Here is a 12,979-nt window from a genome sequence, read left to right as displayed (position 1 = left end):
CAGGCTTTCAGTATCTGTGGTTCTTTTCCTCATGAAAAATGAAACGAAGACCTATTTGTTTCTTAGCTTCTTAAGAATGAGAGTTAATCCAGATAATTCTTGTTGTTTATTCAATGTGTCATGTAAAGTTTAGTTAGGGTTTGATCGATAAGCTCTATTGATGATTGTATTCCACTAAACAAACATTATTTGAGTTCAAGCTCTTCTTGTTTATGCTTGCCCAGTCGTGTATGAATCATCCTCTCTGTCGTAGAACTCAATGATTCGAATCCTCAATATGGTTGGTACCTTTCATGCTTTTTGGCCTCTCACCCAAATCTAGCACTTGATTTTTCCACCCATACTGTTCCCAAAGTCAATCAATAAATATCCTAATCTGGCATTAGCGGAAGTGATATTTATGAGTTAGACCAAAAATTCGCAGCCAATTGACATAAAGGATTATTAAAGTGTCTGTTTTCTTTTCATTTGCATCAATTACAATTCCAATCAATAGGCATCTAAATCTGGCTATTGAAGGAAAAAACAAACTATATTAGTCTTCTTCCTATTTCATCTCGGTCGAATACAACACCAATTTGTCCACATGACCAAATTGTACCATCAGGTTGAAGCAGCCATGGAATCCAATGTTTCTTGGTAGTCCTTAAAAGGCAGGCATGTAGAAGTTGCTCTCTTTATGATCAATTCAGTATATAGATTCCTGCCTGCAATTCTAACCATCATAATTCATATTTTCAAAGAAATACCAAAACAGATACCCATCACAAAAGCTTCTAACATTGGTCTTAAATAGTATTAGAATGCAGCAAATTGACAAATGTGTAGCCTAAGAACATCCAAAATTATCCATCACACCAGCCTAGTGTGTAACACGGAATGGAATCACTAATGCAGATATCAACTGTTGGAAATCCAAATCGAAACTAATACAAACCACGGCGGTAGAAACAGAAGTCTAAGCCCTTGGATGCCGAGTTTTTTGAGGCATCCAAGGTCTCTTAGTTCATCACTCATCGCTTTTTCGAGACACCGACGGTCTTTCCTCTCCTGCCAGTAGTTTTTGTGTGCTGCCCTCGAACTCGAAGACCCCAGAAGTGACGAAGACCCCGGTGGTTCCTGCAAACGAGAAGATTACCACACTGAGTAAGTTTTGTGAAGCTAACAGCAAAATTCTATGGCACGTTTGTGATTTGACAAGAAAACAAAATAGATCGTACCACTAACTATGGCATGGCATTACCCACCGCCAACAACATGTCAATTGTCAACACTAACTAGGAACACCAATTATTGAACTCAAAGTTTGAATTGGAATCTAAGCAGGCAGTTCATCACAGTTAATGTTTAAATCTTAAGAGTGAAAACTGCAATTTTGACTGTAACATGCAGTTCAAAAGCACATTATATGACAGTCATCTTAACTATCTCGGTTGCTACGAGACAGACAATTCCTTCTTATTTCAACCAAAAGACAACCACAAGCAATGACAGCAGCACACAGGCGTATCAACATTAAATAAATGTTTGAGGGTGTTTATAAATATACAGAAAAAATACAAGGTTTAAACTCAACATCCGTGCCCAATGGAGTTTTGCTGTTACCACAGTTCAATTCTACGTTTCAAAAGTCTTGGTTAAAAGAATGGAACAGAAAAGGAAAATTATAATATTCATCATAATTTGACTTGTCAAGAAGGGGCATCACTATGGGACATGTCGATAAGGATGCTTTAGCATCAAGTGGATCGTGAAATATCAACTAAGCAAGCCAAAATTATGATCAAGTACAACAGTCATTTCCATGTTTGCTCACTACCAAGTGTCAACTGTAGCACACAGCAATAGACTACCAAGTGATAACATACTAGTGACGCAAAATATTGGTGTATAATGCAAGGTACAACTCTTCCTAACACATAATTCCTTGTACCTTGTTAACTCCTATTGCAAGTATTGGCACACTAACACAAAAGACTCAACACCACATAGTAATAGGAAGTTCACCCATATACACTAAGCTGATGACCCTAATACACAACAACATAGTTGTCAACTGATAGATTAGTGACTAAATCAACATAGTTCTCCTGACTGACTGTGGAAAAAGAAAAAAGGCCCTTCTTTGAAAACAGCTCAAAATTACAGTCTAGATGTTTACTTAAAACAATTAGATTTACAGAAGGACATAACTGAGTTCCCTTAGGGATCAAAAGGCATTGGTTGTATCACTAAGATAGCAGGCTTATATGTTAATGACATGAGTCAAACTTTATAACTAAACGCCATTAAATCAAAAAAATCTCAGCACTTGGGGTACACAAATGAATGAATTCTTAACAAATTGCCAATATGAATAAACTCCTGGAAACAACCAGTTAAAGTGCTTATAAAGCACTGCTCCAAGGAATAATTAAAGGACTAGTGGTAAACACAGCCAATAGCAAACAAAATGACTAAATAGCCAACCTTATTTTCTTGAGACGCTCCAGATCATCCCTAAGCTTCATGTCCAGAGAATTTGAAACAATCTGGGAATACCGACCATCCTTGTAGTCTTTCTTCCTGTTCAGAAACCAATCCGGGATCTTGAACTGGCGTGGATTGGCTACAACAGTCATAAGGTTCTCAAGCTCGGCAGCTGAGAGCTCTCCAGCCCTAAAAGTAGCGTGAAAGAGGTATCAAACATCAGCATAAGAGGTCAGATTGAACCAATAGCAATCAACTTAGTTTCCTGCACTGATTACAAAAAGACAAAATCAAGGACCAGATTGAGCAATTAAGCAAAAACTACATTCAATTAAAAGGAGTTGAACAGATTAAAAAAAGGCCCAAATTTGTGGGGGAACACGCCTACATCTCAAGAAATCTCAACAATTGACGTCAGACCATGAGGCTCGAGATCTCAAACCACAGAATCTTTCCACCAAGATTGAACATAAAACCACCTACCTCGCCAATAGCATTAATCTTATACGCTAAAAGAAACACACAACTAAGAGACAATGACATCAATGGAACTGCAACATTCGAGCACGCAAGAATACATCCCAACTATAGGAAAAGAAATCAAAAGAGGACCTTTTGTTCATGTCCACGTCGGCCTTCTTGCACACGATGTTGGCGAACCGGCGGCCGATACCCTTGATGGAGGTAAGGGCAAACATGATCTTCTGCTTCCCATCGACGTTGGTGTTGAGCACACGGAGAATGTGCTGGAAATCCTCGTTCGCGACCAGCGACTGCAGATCGACAGCCAAACACGAGAAAAGATCCACCGATCACAAGAAATCGAGCTGGAGACAGAAGGAACAAGGAGGGAGTATTCAACACGAGCACCAACCATGGCGAACGCGACGGCCCGGTGCCAACGGCTACGATCTCTCTCCACGCCCTTCTTCTACTACTCTGCTCTCTCGAGCCGGCGCCGGAGAAATAGAAGCGAAGGTAGGAAGATGTCGTTATAAAGCCATAGGAAACCCTAAAGGAAGATCGGACGGCTGGTGATTCACGGAGGTTTTATCGACTAATTGGGCCGTTCCGGGCTGTTCGCGATGGACCGGACCGGACCGGACTCGACCGGCCTTTTGATAAGGTTTGATGGACCATATTGAACACTGTGACAAGTTTTCATTGGGTCAATTAACTTTAATCTTGTGTTAATTTACTTATAAGATTTATTCTATGTTTCACACAAATTCTGTCAGTGCATAAAATCAAAGGTAAACAAATGTCAAATTTGACCATTTATATCTGAAAATAAACTAAAAACCTGTTGAGAATTAGCAGAAAAAATAATAAATTGTTATACATTATATAGTAATAAATAATACATTTCAATGTGATAAAATTTAAGGACAAAAAAAATGTAAAATAGTTTTCTTTCTCATTTACTCTGTAATTCATCTTTGGCCATTCATGTATTTTTTTTTCTGCAACAAAAAAAAAAAATTCTGTATGAGCTGAATATACATTCCTGTTTATAAGATCAATATATTTCCTAAAAAATAAAAGAAAAATTATTTCCAAAGCAATGGGAGAATTACGGAAACATTGATGCAAAGAGTTTTTTATCCCTTAAAAAATAAGATTCTTTGTTGCGACAAACAACTAAATTTAATTATCTTTGTCATGTATTTTTATTTATTTGTTTATGTGATCCCGATATTTATGTTGTGTGATAGGAATGTTTTCTTCGATGTTGTTTTGTTATTCACCATATCTCTTCTTCACACCTCGACTCATTCTGAATATTGTTATGAGCATCTTGCATATTTTCGCATGCTTGAAAGGAGGACGGTAAACCTGCAAATCGATTACCTCTCCATGTTAGGTTGGGTAAACTCACTTATACCTCTTTCATTACAATATAGTTATCAATTCATCCTAGCAGTTAGTTCCATAGAAGTCATCTGTTAGCATTAGCAGAATTCTCAGTAAAGTGCACTTCTGAAATTGCATTAATATCTGACTTAAAAGTGTCATCAATTCATATTCCCATGATACCTTAAATGGTTATACAATGAGGCTCCCAAGAAACAAGATTTCAAGAAAAAGAAAAAAAAAAGAGAATTTTGTAAATAATCTCCCCATAAAAATCATATCCATTCAACAATAGCTAACATATCGGTATGTGCCAATGAGATACAGTCCTAGAGCAGGCTCTCCAAACATAAAACCACTATTACCACACTTTGAAATCAAACATTTATCAAGACAGAGATAATGAAGGTTTACAAGACGGGGATCGACGCAAAAACAATCAAATATATTTCTCAGGGCTCAAAGGTCATGGATTCAGCTTCTTTCTTGATTGACTCGAAAAGCACAGAGGAAAGATAGCGTTCTCCGAAACTTGGGAAAACAACCTGGGCCAACAAAGGTGAGCTAATTAGTAGCTTGAATCCTCATGATCAAATCTAAATAGATCAGCAGGTAAAGGTACAGAAACAAAGTGATATAAGAGATGGAAGGAAGCTACATCAAGTACTGATTTACAATTCAGATTGTAAGACTATCTTCAGACATATATGTAAATAAGCAACGGCTTGTTGATTGAAAGATCATGACCATGTGCTACCATGAAAATATGTTCACATGTTGTAAGATGATAATTGAGAGTAGAATAGACAATCAAATGACTTAGCTTCGAATAAAAATCAAATGTTTCATATTCCATCGATGGCTAGACTAATTCAAATTCTCAGCAAAAATTGCAGAATCTAAACTTATTTTAGCAGCAGTTCAGAAAATACTAAAAGGAAATGGATAGAGCTTTAGTTACATTCTTGAACTTCTAATTTGATTTACTCATAGTTTCTGTTAACATATTCAAACAGTTGTTTCTTGCAGTTATTAATATGGTTGAACATGAACAAAGTATAGAGAATATATATGAAAGGAAAGGAAAGGAATTCAATAACTCACAACAATCAGCTTTCCCTCATTTTCTGGTCTCTGTGCAAGTTTGATAGCAGCAGCAGCAGCAGCCCCAGATGAAATTCCAACCTACAATGGTTACCATGAGAAAAAAATTTGTGTCAAAAACTTTGAGCAAGCGAATGAGCAGTGTTCTTGCTCTTGTTGATTGAGATATTAACAAAAAAACCAAGAATTTGCCAAAACTCACCAGCAACCCTTCTTTCAAAGCAAGAAGCTTTGCTGTCTCAACAGCTTCATCACTTGAAATCTGATTAATCATGAAATTGATAAAGATGATATGTTGTTAGAATTTATTATAAAATCTTTGAGAAGAACTATAACTAGTTGATCGTGCCGAGTCATCAATTTAACAGGCTAACTACCTGAGAATAACTTAAACAATAGTTCTGTAAGCTTACTTGGATAGTTTCATCGATTAGATCCACATTAAGAACAACAGGAACAAAACCAGCTCCTATTCCCTGAATTTTATGTGGTCCTGCTCCATAAATCCATTCATATCAGATTCAATATGATAATTTTTTAAGAAAAAAAAAACAGAAACTTCCATAGCATGTCCCAATTTATATTCTCCAAAAATGCTAGAAATTAACCTCCTTGAATCAAATAGATAGTATAAGTGGAAATATGCTCTTGTTCAAAAGATCCAAATGAATATCGGAACATTAGTAAGTTATTACAAGACATTATCATAAAAAGGAAAAACACATTGTATAATAAAAAACTATTAGTTCCTTTTGTGTCAGACCATTCACCCAAACTCCAGTAAAGCAAGAATTGAGGAGCTTACAGTGTCAAGATTCTTATGAAACTGATAATTCAAAGTATAACTCAATATCCCGACTATGTTGTTCTCTTGTCATTCAAACAAGCAATATTATGAGACAATAGATCAATTATCAAATGCATGATATGAATTGAACTTTGGCAACTAAGACTGCAAGGATACATAAAAGAAGTTATTTTGGTCAACACATACTTTGACACATGCATAAAAATTTGTAGAGCTATTGATTATCAAATTTATCAAATCATTAAAAAGTCACTCAGATAGATTAGCTGGAAAAAGAAGGTAGAGCAACAAAGAAGCAACTTTACTCATACACACAAGAAATGAATATTCGACGGAAAGCCATTACTGTAATATTCTTTCCTGGCCCATTGTGGTGAATTAGTGCATATTTCAAATTGGCAAACAAATGAAAACCCCTTATATTTCATTCATATAGTCATACATGATCAAATAACAAATCCACTCCCAAGAAAGTAAATAAAGAACAATCAAGATAATAACTCACCAGGTTTCCCTCCAGATAACACAGCACTTTCAACTGGCTCCACTCCATACAACTAAAACAGTGCAGAATTCATACCAATTCAAAACAAGTGAATCATAACAGTTAGAAATATTATATACATGTAGAAAATCTTTTGATATGGACATAAAACTGTTGATATATAATGTAGATCAACTGACCTTGATGTCTGGATTTTGCTCTTTCAGATATCTCCCTGCTCCAGTAATTGTACCCCCAGTTCCAATACCAGACACCAGAGCATCAACTTTACCACCTGTTCCTTTCCATATCTCAGGTCCAGTTGTCTCATAATGAATCTGCAAGCACCAAAAAGGTGCATCAATATGTCTAAAACCATCATAAAAGTCCATGTAACATCTACCTTTGGATTTGCTGGATTTTCAAATTGTTGAAGGATATATGAATTTGGTGTTTTTGCAGCCAACTCTTCTGCCTTCTTAACAGCTCCTTTCACACCCAAACTAGGATCAGTCAGGAATAATTCAGCACCAAAAGCTTTAAGAATGGTCCTCCTTTCGAGGCTCATCGAGGCCGGCATTGTTATCGCAAGCTTGTAACCCTTTGCAGCAGCTATGAAGGCCAGCCCTATTCCAGTGTTGCCACTAGTAGGTTCAATCAGGACGCTCTAACAAAAATAACAATAGAAGACAAATGAGCATGTCAGTGAAAGTTTTGAACAGCCATTTCCAATTATCAAGTATTTGAATTAAGCACAATAAGCTGCAATGCCCTATATAATTAGAAGATATAATCTACAACGTAATTTGTAAAAGCAAGATAGATGGCATGTCTTATGGCTTCCGTTTATAGCAAATCTTCTTCTGTAAACGAAATTGTTAAAGACACAGGTAATGACCTACAGCTCATTGATTTCCTCAAAGATCATGCATTGTGTATATTTTGGATTTTGGTTTGCCAGCCTTTGCTTCAATTATAATTGATGAAACAGATTAATTAAAATGAAAAATGGCTTACCTTCCCAGGTTGGATAAGCCCTCTCTCCTCGGCATCAGCAATCATACTGTACCCAATCCTGTGCACAAAGAATTGATCATTGTATAAAATTAAATTACAAAGAACGATCCATTCCCTCCAACATGAACGAGGAACAAATTGTGAGTACCTGTCCTTGACACTGGAGCAGGGCTCCATGCCCTCCAACTTGGCAGCAACATGAGCCACGCAGCCAGTGGTGACATTGTTGAGGTAGACCAAAGGAGTTCTACCAATTAACTGTCCATCCACCATGTCAAATCCACCACACGAGACAAGAAGAAGAAGAAGAAGAAGGGGAAGAGGATCACAGAACTCACTTCAGTGATGTCCTTTGCAATCGTACCGGCTTCGCCCATCGTTCAAATCACCTGCAACAGCAGAACCATATACTACAGTGTAAAAGATCCATTTTTTCAACGGGAAAACATATGTTTGCAAAATTCCAACATCGAAAATTCTAAAGCGGAAGAGGGGAAAGATCCTACAGAGAACACCAAGAATCTAAAGCGGAAGAGAACCTACAGAGAAGCAGAGAACACGAAGCCTGCACGATAAAAAGCCTTCCTTTGGAACCACGAGAGGAGAGCAGAGGAGGAGACGAGAGGGAGTGATGGAGACGGATGGAAACGCGAAGTCCGCTCCTCGGCTTTTTGTAGCAGTTGCTCTCGATGAACAAAGCCTCGGATATGGGACAGATACGCAGGCTAAAACCAGGCGCCAGATTAGCTACATGTCCCGCGACAGCCAACATCGTTATACGCTTAATCGTGCGATTTTATTGGCTGACGGAGGTAGTTCCGCGGTGGGACCTCTTTTTACCGTGGTTAGATGCCCACAGTGACGACAAAAATGGAAAGTTCGTGCCCATAGTGACGACAAAAAGGGAAAGTTCGACGAAACCGCATCAACGTTGAATAATGTGCGCCGGGAACAGTGTATCGAGACGCTTTTCCCTTCGTCAAAGGAACGATCTTTGTCACAGAAGATAGGGGGAAAAAAAAATCTAGTGAACTATTTTGGCATCAAATCATAATGTTTTTCTCTTATAAAAAATATTTTTCTTCACAAAACGATTTGTTATCATTAGCACTCACAATCTATTTTGTTTACATTAAAATAAAAGATTTTCCTTGTTCCACAAAATCATATTTTTATCCTAACTATGTAAAATTATATTGAAGAGGATATAATGTTTAAATACAGTGTATTCAACTAATTATTTTATTTTTTTATTAATAATTTTTTAAAAAAGGTAAGTATCAAAGGTGAAATTTAAGACTCATATCTAACACTATAAAGAAAGTATTGGAAGAGATTGTGAGTGCTCAATATTTGATATAATATTTTAAGTATAATTAGTGATAATTAATTATACCAGAGATGAGATTTGATTTTTTTTTAATTTTTTATATGCGAAGGATAAGTGATGAAGAAAAAAATTAATCTTAATTTTTTTAAAGCATGACCAAGGAATCTATCAATTGAAATATCAAAAAAAATCTTTAAAAAAATCTCAAAATAGATATTTACATCATATCACAAATAAGTAACCTTACCGTTTTTCTTGTCAAAAGTCACCCTACCGAATGGAAAAAACTATCACACATTCTTCCCAAAAACGGATAAAGTAGCACGAGATAGAAGCATGTATATGTTTGCAATAACCAAATCAGAAATACAATACACATCGAAAATTATTCAACAAAGAACTATATCGATGTTCGTTTTAGATATAACCATATAGCAATTGTCACCTATGTTGTAATTGCTACTCTTTGGCTTCAGCTTTTCAACAGCATCAAGATCTTTAGAGAAAACTAACCCCAATCTGGGGCTGAATTAGCAGGAGGTTGGAAATACATAGAGCTTTATTAGAATATTTGTCCAGTTATAGAGTTTGAAACACAAAAGAGCCAGAGGATATAACATAGATCATGTTGGCTAGTAGATAGATCCCGCTGGCTGGTAGATTAGGCGTATTCTTGGAACTAAGATACTGCTGTTATTTATCTACACATTGTTCTTCAGAGGGGATTACCAGCTTCCAACTTCCAATCCATTACCTACAAATATTTGGAATCTTAATTAGACTCTCTTTCCTAGCAAACATAGGTCAAGAACTCTGCTTCCAATCAACAATAACAAATGCATTTCAAATTGCAATGTCAAAAAGACCAAAAGATGTTGCTGTCAACGTGAATGTCAGATTGAGTAACCATGTCTTCCCTCTTGGCAATAAAATTCTAGAAAGGCAATGAGGATAAAATTGAGAAATAAGCATCAGGAAACTAAATTCCAGTGAACCGCAGCTCTTGCAAGTTTTGTGGATGGCATGGTTTATTAAAAGTATTGACGCTACACATGGGAATAGTAACCTATAATCACAAGGGAAAAATTGCAGCCCTTTCATGGTGAACACAAGATCAGCTTCAGTCAGTTGTTCATTGTTGCCAAACCCTCATTACCATGAAATTGGTCAGTTTAGTGGTCCAAAGTGATACTGATCACTGAAACCAAATAATACTAGCCAAGGTAAATCATGTTTTAACAATGCCATCACTCGTTTGAATATATTGCTAACTTTACAATAACCTACAGTTTAGAGTATTTACTAATATTTTTTTCTTTTTCTAACTTTTCAGTAATGATCCAAAAGTTAAAGCCATTGAGACATCAATACTCTAGTATACCGTTAAGCATGGTTCGTCTTATCGGTCCGTACCGATGTACTGACCGGTGGTACGATATGTACCAACATACTAACACATGATACGGTTGGGTGTACCGATGGATCGGTATGTATCACTCATACCGGTACCCTATCAAACCGGTATGTACCGCTCGTATCAGTCAGTATGTCGTGGTACGACGAACCTTGGCGTTTAGTGACCCAAATAAAATACAAACCAAAATGACTGTCACAACCATTAAAATGGGTGTTGAGTTGATAACCTCATCTATTAGATTGAGAAGGATCCTAATGTGTTAGACCATACTTACTAACTTGTAAATCTTCCATCAAAATAATTCCCTGAGTATAAATCTTTAGAAAGGAACCTTTCCTCCTATGCTCCTCACCACCTCCAATAATTCATTCATAACCCAAGACAAAAAAAATTCAAGGCCAGTTTGGTTAATTAAGATTGGTTAAACATCTAAGTGGTTAAATCTTTGTATTTGCAACAAATGAAGTTGTATTTCCATGAATCAGCCAGCAGCCTTAATGAGACTTTAAGGCAAAAAGTCGAAAAAAAACTTCATAACATGTTTCTTCCTTTTTCCCTTTCACATCACCATGGTGACAATAAATTAAGTCTAACAAAGTTCACGACAAATTGAGATGCACATATTATAGCTGCCAACCCCAACATGATGTGCTTTTTAATCATGTTCAAATCCTAAACCCAATCAATACTCATAGATTAACCTGACTTGTACAACCCATGTGATAGACATGTAGGGCCAGATAGTTTCAGGTCGAAGAATACAAACAACCCACTTTTCACATATTTTAATTCGATTGTGCAAACTAAATCAAGAACTAAACCCAATTGAAATAATTAATTAATTAACGATGTGAGTAGGTAGGTTTATGGACCCAAAACACAAAATTGATTTGTTAAACCAAAACAATGAATTTACCATGTTGCTCACGTATTAACCAGGTTAAATTGTTCAAATTGATCATGTCAATTATTTATAAGCCAATCAAAACCCACCAATTGCACATTGTGTTTGGGTATGCTCAGTTCTTACTTTCTTTTTTTTTTCATAGCATATTAATTCTATCAGTTAAGATTTCATCTATGCTTATTCATCTTTTCCTTTTTATTTTTTTATTTAACTGAATTTTTCCTCTTTTTAATTTCATTTGTTCTTCTCTTTTAGAGCAGTAGCTTCCTGCATTCTTGTATTTTATCTTTATCATTTTCCCTTTTCTTCATCTTTTTCTATTATTTCCTAATATATGTGCAAGCTGCAGCTAAAACACATAAAGCCAGGTATAAGCCTAAATCCAATGGTTTAGGTCAAGAATTAAGCTCTGAAATTGCATATTTAGGCTAAAATTTTCAACTCTCATCCATCTATGAAATGTCCCTCCTCACCCACAAATGTGACACATTGTTCATGGTTTAGTTCCCATATGGTCTTGATGTTGAACGAATGATTTCACATCCTACAGAACTCTCTCTCTCTCTCTCTCTCTCTCTCTCTCTCTCAGACTATGAAGCATATCCAAAGCCAAAGAACCAACACAACTTTAGACTCCAAATGCTAAATAATTTAACCCCTAAAAAAAACAAAAGAAGAAAAAAAGTACATAATTGCAAACAAACTCACCGTCGGGATCAAAGAAGAAGACTTGCTTCGTCTTCCCATCCGGTTGGGTTTTCTCAAACGTCTTGATCCCTTTCTCCTATTAAGATAACAACCCAAGCTAAGTCGGGAAAAAAAAACCCAATCTTTATCCTAAAAGAACAGAGAAAGGACAGGAGCAAAATGAGGAAAGATTGAACCTTCAGAGTTTGGACGAAGGTTTCATAGTTGGAGACAGCGAAGGAGATGTGGTGGCCCCTCGGAAGAGCGCTGGGATCAGCGACAGCGGACGGTCCCTCAGGGAGCTTCGACCGGGGGTCCTTCTCGATGAGATGGAGCGAGAAAGACGGCGGGAGGCGAAGCCAGATCACCTCGAACTCCCCAAATTTGGGGGTCTCGATCCGCTCAAAACCTAACACCTACGAAAAGAGAAGGAAAGAAGAGGAGGAGGAAGGAGAAGTCCGCGAGCATGGAGGAACGAATCGTTTCGAGTGGGTACTGGCACTGGAAATGGTAATTGCATACCTCTTGGTAGAAGGCGGCGAGGCGTTTGACGTCGGGCGATTCCCTCGCGATATGGTGAAGCCGAGCGCCTTCCGCGGCCGCCATAAGCGAGAGGGAGTGGGAGAGCGCAGATGGTCGAAAGAGGCGAGAGGAGCAAAGCGGTCCAAAGGATGATGATTTAAGGACCGGAGTTTTATTTTATTATGTGTATATACAGACATATATTATTGTAAAATTAAAATTATTTATCATTATAAATTTTAAGGTATTTGTTTTTTTTATAAATAATTATATATTAATTGGATAAGCTAACACAGGAAGCGTAGGGACAAATATTACAGCATTTCGGATGAGTTTCAACAAGTATTAAAATTTAACATATCCCAAGTTTCACTTATATT

General features: G+C 36.8%; 3 protein-coding genes across 4 annotated transcripts; all 3 read right to left on the bottom strand.

The window, feature by feature from the left end:
* Positions 1-764: 764 nt before the first annotated feature.
* Positions 765-3,480, bottom strand: LOC103999039 (small ribosomal subunit protein uS13z/uS13y/uS13x). The gene is made up of 4 exons (XM_009420674.3): positions 3,344-3,480; positions 3,082-3,242; positions 2,470-2,658; positions 765-1,119 (listed from the first exon to the last, which is right to left on the bottom strand). Exons 1-4 carry the CDS (start codon positions 3,344-3,346, stop codon positions 1,014-1,016), a joined length of 459 nt encoding a protein of 152 aa, XP_009418949.1. The 5' UTR covers positions 3,347-3,480; the 3' UTR covers positions 765-1,013.
* A 1,092-nt stretch (positions 3,481-4,572) lies between these two features.
* On the bottom strand, positions 4,573-8,447 carry LOC135593801 (cysteine synthase-like). Of its 2 annotated transcripts, none has more exons than XM_065084083.1 (11): positions 8,280-8,447; positions 8,075-8,125; positions 7,885-7,994; positions 7,737-7,794; positions 7,123-7,386; positions 6,920-7,057; positions 6,741-6,792; positions 5,841-5,920; positions 5,630-5,689; positions 5,428-5,508; positions 4,573-4,868 (listed from the first exon to the last, which is right to left on the bottom strand). In XM_065084083.1, the coding sequence occupies exons 2-11, from the start codon at positions 8,111-8,113 to the stop codon at positions 4,776-4,778; spliced, it is 975 nt and encodes a 324-aa protein (XP_064940155.1). In that variant the 5' UTR covers positions 8,114-8,125; positions 8,280-8,447; the 3' UTR covers positions 4,573-4,775. The 2 variants fall into 2 exon arrangements, with proteins under 2 accessions (XP_064940155.1, XP_064940156.1); XM_065084084.1 differs by having other exon boundaries at positions 8,243-8,328.
* Positions 8,448-9,607: 1,160 nt separating this feature from the next.
* LOC103999036 (glyoxylase I 4) lies at positions 9,608-12,757 on the bottom strand. The gene is made up of 4 exons (XM_009420671.3): positions 12,600-12,757; positions 12,275-12,493; positions 12,099-12,174; positions 9,608-9,820 (listed from the first exon to the last, which is right to left on the bottom strand). Exons 1-4 carry the CDS (start codon positions 12,681-12,683, stop codon positions 9,792-9,794), a joined length of 408 nt encoding a protein of 135 aa, XP_009418946.2. The 5' UTR covers positions 12,684-12,757; the 3' UTR covers positions 9,608-9,791.
* Between the last annotated feature and the right edge of the window lie 222 nt (positions 12,758-12,979).

The sequence above is a fragment of the Musa acuminata genome, chromosome BXJ1-9, assembly GCF_036884655.1.
Source record: "Musa acuminata AAA Group cultivar baxijiao chromosome BXJ1-9, Cavendish_Baxijiao_AAA, whole genome shotgun sequence".
NCBI classification, from domain to species: Eukaryota; Viridiplantae; Streptophyta; class Magnoliopsida; order Zingiberales; family Musaceae; genus Musa; species Musa acuminata.
The sequence above is the reverse complement of the archived record's forward strand: the minus strand, read 5'-3'. Positions and strand labels throughout refer to the sequence as shown.

Bases quoted from the DNA above. Each gene is read 5' to 3' on its own strand.
- LOC103999036 (XM_009420671.3), bottom strand. From the start codon at position 12,683: ATGGCGGCCGCGGAAGGCGCTCGGCTTCACCATATCGCGAGGGAATCG. The intron at 12,494-12,599 runs GTATGCAATTAC...CTCTTTTCGTAG, and splicing joins TCGCCGCCTTCTACCAAGAG to GTGTTAGGTTTTGAGCGGAT. The intron at 9,821-12,098 runs GTGAGTTTGTTT...AAATATTTGTAG, and splicing joins CTTCTTCTTTGATCCCGACG to GTAATGGATTGGAAGTTGGA.
- LOC103999039 (XM_009420674.3), bottom strand. The intron at 2,659-3,081 runs GTCCTCTTTTGA...CGCTACTTTTAG, and splicing joins GACGTGGACATGAACAAAAG to GGCTGGAGAGCTCTCAGCTG. The intron at 1,120-2,469 runs GTTGGCTATTTA...TCTCGTTTGCAG, and splicing joins GAGCGTCTCAAGAAAATAAG to GAACCACCGGGGTCTTCGTC.
- LOC135593801 (XM_065084083.1), bottom strand. From the start codon at position 8,113: ATGGGCGAAGCCGGTACGATTGCAAAGGACATCACTGAA. The intron at 7,387-7,736 runs GTAAGCCATTTT...TATTTTTGTTAG, and splicing joins GGCTTATCCAACCTGGGAAG to AGCGTCCTGATTGAACCTAC. The intron at 4,869-5,427 runs GTGAGTTATTGA...TTGTTGGCCCAG, and splicing joins ATGAGGGAAAGCTGATTGTT to GTTGTTTTCCCAAGTTTCGG.